At 45.7% G+C, this 5,644-nt stretch overlaps 1 protein-coding gene across 1 annotated transcript; it reads left to right on the plus strand.

The window, feature by feature from the left end:
• Nucleotides 1-2,328: 2,328 nt before the first annotated feature.
• TCEAL3 (transcription elongation factor A like 3) lies at nt 2,329-4,406 on the plus strand. The gene is made up of 3 exons (XM_032330678.1): nt 2,329-2,518; nt 3,065-3,138; nt 3,513-4,406. The coding sequence occupies exon 3, from the start codon at nt 3,540-3,542 to the stop codon at nt 4,140-4,142; it is 603 nt and encodes a 200-aa protein (XP_032186569.1). The 5' UTR covers nt 2,329-2,518; nt 3,065-3,138; nt 3,513-3,539; the 3' UTR covers nt 4,143-4,406.
• The last annotated feature ends 1,238 nt before the right edge of the window (nt 4,407-5,644 follow it).

Below are 5,644 nucleotides of genomic sequence, written 5' to 3' on the forward strand. Positions count from 1 at the left end.
ACATATTTGTCTTTTTAATTGTTGTTTTTCCCTTTCTTATCTCCAGTATTCCATCTGGGATCATTTTTCTGTCATGGGAAAAATGCCTTGTAGCATTCAGTATTTCGTTTGGTTTATGCCTGCCGATGGGAAACTCTTTTTATTTTTAAAGGTCTTTATTTCACCTTTAATTTTGAAGGGTATTTTTACTGGTTCTCAATTTTTTTGGCTGGCATTTATTTTCCTAAAAGTTGCTAAAGGTATCATTCTACTATCTTCATACATCCATTGTTTCTATTGAGAAACCATCAATCACCCTAACTTTTGTTCCTTCAAGGGTATTCTATTTTTCTGGCTACTTTTATGATTTTTCTCTTTGTCTTTGATTCTCTGCAAGGTTACTATTATGCATCTCTGTATGAGTTTCTTTTTATATTATTTGGGATATCTTGGACTTCTTCGATCTATGGATCAATGTCTTTCATCAGTTCTGAAAAATCCTCAGTTGTCTCTTCAGAGGTTGCCTCTGAACACATCCATTTCTCTTTTCCTTCTGGAATTCCAAGTAAACATTTGTTAGATCTTATGCCCTCCTATCTGAATTTTCCATCTTTTTTACTACCTGTGCAGCCTTATGGATAGTTTCTTCTGAACATAATTTCTAGTTCTTTAGTTCTCTTTTGAGCTGCATCTAATCTGCTGTTAAAGCCATCCATTGATTTCTAATTTCAGCTGGTTTTTTTTTATTGTAGTTTTAGAATTCCTCTTTTTTTTCCCACTTTTTCTGATTTCTAGCACCCTGTTGAAATTTTCAAGATTGGATTTTATTTATCTGAATACACTAAGCATTGTGGTTAGTAGTTTGTATCTGATGATTCAGATAATTCAAAACTAATGGATCCGTTTGTGTTAGCTGTTGTCTCTACTGCTTCTTACTTATGCCTTTTTAAAAATTTGTATTCTTGGTTATCTTTCTGTGTGGACATTGTACATGAGCAATTGTTTGTTGAAATAATTTGGGGCCTAGGATGATGGACACTTACTCCAGAGAAGATTTTGTTTGCATTGGTCAGGACTTATAAGGGTTCTTCCTGTCTGGAACCACCGTAATCTATGTCCAAAGCTTAAAGTATACTAGTCCAATTAGATGTTGCAAGGACAAACTAAAAGACTTTGTGAGAGCTAGTTTATTTCCAGTTTTTAATTACCCCTAAACTGAAACATTTGAGGTTCCCAGCATTATATGGGTGCTGGTTTGTTAGGAAACCCCTCTCCTTGTAATGAGCCTTGGGGCTTTGATTTGCTGCCTTGAATCAGCAGCAGATTCAACTCAGTTTGGCACTGGTGTATTACTTAACCTCTATTCCTAACCACAGATGCCCTCAGGACAAATACAGTTAACCATACGAGTACTAAAAGAAGACATGGGTGAATTCCTCTGGCCTCATGTAGGAAAAGAATTCTTAACTATGAATCAAAATCCAGATGCAATAAACATTTGATAAATTTGACTACTTTTTTTAATGCATGGCAGAAATACACCATATACAAAGTAGAAAAGCAACAAACTGGAAGTAAATATTTGCAACGTAAAACATAGAGGCCTAATACTGTTAATGTATACAGGGTACTGAAAATGAGGGGAGAAGGACCAACAACCCAACAAAAATGTGGAAAGACGTTAACACAATTTACAGTGGTATTTAAATTGTCCAAAAAATTGCAAAATAAAATGCCATTGAGATACTACTACTCACCTATTACGTTAGTGAAAATGAGAAAGTATTCCAACACATGGTGGAAAACGTGTGAAGAATCAAGCACTCTCCCATGCTGCTGATGGATCAGAAAGCAAAAAGTGGATCTAAGGCTCGGGGGGAGGGAACAGCCTGGAGATGGAGATTTGAGAATCATCTGTGCTTAGAGGTTAATGAACAGAAATCATTCGGGGTGAGAGAACATGGGTACAGAGAAGAGGTCCAGAAACACAGCTAATCAAGGTGGCAGTGCCGCTTCCTGGCGGTACTACTGCCTGGGCTCAGGAGTCAGGCAGAGCCGGTCTTGAAAGCAGCCTGTGGGACTCGGTTGTTGAGCGCTCCTGGCAAAGTCGGGTACCGTCCCTGTGAACAGCGGTCACACCTGGCAATGGCGTACATCGCAGAGGGATGCAATGCGAGGGCCTGAGATGCGCCAGGTAAAGCACCTGCGGTCCGGAAGCCTCCCGGCTTCTGCCCTCTTGATTCCCCATTTGCCACTCAGCCCTCCACCGCGTGTGGTTGCTTGGTCCCTTGGGGATAGGGGTAAGGGGGGCGGGGTGGGGGACCGAGCTCGGGTGACGCGGCGCTCACGTGACCGGTTGGGCGCCGACGTGGGCAGCAGCCCCCGCGCCCGCCCGCTCGCCCGCCCTGCGGTCCGGTCCCTGCGCTGTCCGCTCCCATCGCCTGCGCAGAACCAGCTCCGTGAGCTGCCTGGGTGGCCGGCGAGGGGCGAGCGGGCTTCGGCGAGCCCGAGGAGGCGCAGGCCTGCCCGGGCCCCACAGGTCAGTGTAAAGGTGGGCACTGCTGGCAGCCATGGGCAGGGGTGGAGGTGGATGGGAGTAGGAACCCGGAGCAGCGCGGAGTGGAATGGGGGTCCGGGAGGTCGGTGAGGAGGGGGATGCAGCGTGGACGTGGGCAGGTGGGGATGGAGCACCCCACCACCGCCTCCTCGACGCCCCTCCTGTGCGCCTTCCATCCATTTTTGGACCTGAAATGGGGGGGGGGCGCCCCTGCAGTGCGACAGCGAAATGTAGACATTTTAGAAATAACCCCCTCACACTCTGCACCAAAGAGGAAATACTGCCCTCCGCGGAAATACTGCCCTCCGCGGTAGGGTGGGCGGCTTGCCTGCAGGGAAGGCGGAACACAGAAACCCAAACAGTTTGGAAAGCATCCTGGTTTGGTGCCTGAGGCCTGAAAAGTAATGGCGGCTGGGATGCGGGGGAGGTAGGAAAGGAAAATGTTGCATGAGGAAAGCCCAGGTTCAGGAAAGAAACTTCAGTTGGCTGAGCACACAGGCCCTGCGCGTGTCTCCTGTCTGTCTGCAGGTCTGTCTGTCTGTCCCCTGCACTCTGCAAGGCTTTCTAGAAAAGGAGGAAGAACCTGTTTAGAATCCCTTCAGGTGAGTGAAAGGGTGGAGGGGCACTGGACAGGAATGGTAGGGGGAGGGAGTAGAGGGCACGGTGGGGGCAGAATTTGAGGTCCCCACTGACCATCTCACCACCATGTATGTTGCACCCACCCCACCATACTGAGGGATGGTACAAAAGGTGGTAGGACCTGCCAGGGAAATGGTTGGCTCTCAGGTGTAGGGTGAATTATGGGGTCAAAGGTGGGGAGAAGACAAACTTGGAGCGCTTAAGCACGTCAGGGGAACCCAGCCAAGGGGAAAGATGCCAGTACTATCAGCACCTGCATTCCACCTCCAAGTCCTCAGTCTCCCTTGTCTCCTTTGACTTCTCTTACCCCCGCTCTCCCACTCTATCCCCCACCCAGGACAAGGAAAAGAAGGGAAAATTCAACATGGAAAAACTCTACAATGAAAATGAAGGAAAGCTGGAAGTTGAGGGAAAGCCTGAAGATGAAGTAGAGCCTGAAGATGAAGGAAAATCAGATGAGGAAGAGAAGCTGGAAGTGGAGGGGAAGCCAGGGCATGAGGGAAAGCTCCAGAATAAGGGACAGCCAGATAATGGGGGACAACCAGAAGATGAGGGAAAGCAAGAAAAGCAGGGCAAGTCTGAAAATGAGGGAAAACCACACGGTGAGGGCAAGCCAGAATCCCTGGCAAAGCCTGAGAGTGAGCCACGGGCTGCTGAAAAGCGCCCAGCTGAAGATTATGTGCCCAGGAAAGCAAAAAGAAAAACAGACAGGGGGACAGATGATTCCCCTAAGGACTATCAGGAGGACTTACAGGAAAGGCACTTGGGCAGTGAGGAGATGATGAGAGAATGTGGAGATATGTCAAGGGCTCAGGAAGAGCTAAGAAAAAAACAGAAAATGGGTGGTTTTCATTGGATGCAAAGAGATGTACAGGATCCATTTGCCCCAAGGGGGCAGCGGGGTGTCAGGGGCGTGAGGGGCGGAGGTAGGGGCCAAAAGGGTTTACATGATATCCCATATCTTTAATGCCTTTGGCCTTCAATTTTAACTTCTCTAATGAGAATATTGCTGACCATGCTTTCCCTGACAGGCATTTGCCAGGCTATGTGCTTTAACCTTAAGCTGATACTTTGCTTTAGGTGTCACTCTTGTTACCAGCAGCCTTTTGATCCAACTACAATGTTCTCTGTCTTTCAGTAGGGAATTTTCACCCATGTGCATGGAAGAAATGTTCATGGTACACTGTAAAATAACAATAAAGAAAATACAGTTTTCAGAACCACATATACAGTATCAGACCATTTTTGTAAAAATATAAATGTTTGCATAATGCATTTGTGCATAGATAAAGCTCTGAAAATGTGTATACTAAAAAAAAAAGATGATGGTTTTTCCTGTATGGTAGCAAAAAAAAAAAAAAAGGTCTCATTTTTATTCAAACATGAGTCCAGTCACCTTATGGTTAAGTACCTTTATGCCATTCGGTGGGCATTACTCATCCCCATGCCTTCCTCTAGTTGTAATTGTGTCAGTGGGCACTGCTGCTCCTTCTTCTGAGTCCTCTACCATCCTATTACTGCCACCATGTGTGATTCTTTTTATTCGCTTTTCTCACTAACCACTTTTTCCTAAAGGATGGACTACGTTTGTCATAATTTCAAAAACCCTAGAAATCAATACATGATAAACAACTGAAACGTTCAATGAGTATATGAGGGCAATAAAGACACTTAAAATTCCCGTTGTCAGAATGTAAAATGATAAGTAAAACTCACATTATCTCTGAGACTCCCAGCTAGAGAAATCAACTGGTGGTTATAGCAACAGAACCAATGCTGTAAGGGTCAGTCTTGTCATCTGTGAAATGGGAATAAAATTTAAACTCACATACTGCTGAGTGGGTCAGATTAGATACTGAGTGTGTGAGCTATGCTGGGCTGGCACCTTGGTAGTAGTAGGACCCTGGACTGTCAAACACTAAGAGGAAGGCCAAAGGTAGGTCTCACCTGTACCTAGGAATAAGACCAAGCAGCCGAGAAGAGGGTGCCACCATTCTCTGGATACTACCATATGTGCTGGGCACTCCTGTTCTGCTCTGCCCTGTATCCTCTGCTAACAACTATTGATATGGAGTTGTGGTGACAAAGCCTCTCTGATTCCCTATCATCCCCAAAGGGCCAAAGCCCCTACTTGACTGCTATAGGAATGTGGATAAAGCCTCTCTCCCAGCTTCAGAGTCATGCCCACTCAAGTGGTACTGCTCCACAGCTCCTTGGGCTGCCCTGTATTCCACAGTTCTTAGCATAGTCATTACCACTTTCAGTTCATTTTATATTTGCTTATAGCTCCTTTTCTCTTCAGAGGACTCGGATATTTGGGGTCTACTGGGGGCTGTGTCCTGAGACTAATCTATGGACCAGACAATGGATGGTGATTTTAATTGAACACTATACCACAGTACCCCAAAAAAACCATATCTAAATTTACATACCTTTCTTAGACTGAGTTTTCTAAAGTATCCTGGCTGG

This window comes from Mustela erminea, chromosome X (genome assembly GCF_009829155.1).
Source record: "Mustela erminea isolate mMusErm1 chromosome X, mMusErm1.Pri, whole genome shotgun sequence".
NCBI classification, from domain to species: domain Eukaryota; kingdom Metazoa; phylum Chordata; class Mammalia; order Carnivora; family Mustelidae; genus Mustela; species Mustela erminea.

What these genes read in the sequence shown, in the direction of transcription:
- TCEAL3 (XM_032330678.1), top strand. Translation starts at nt 3,540, where the DNA reads ATGGAAAAACTCTACAATGAAAATGAAGGAAAGCTGGAAGTTGAGGGA.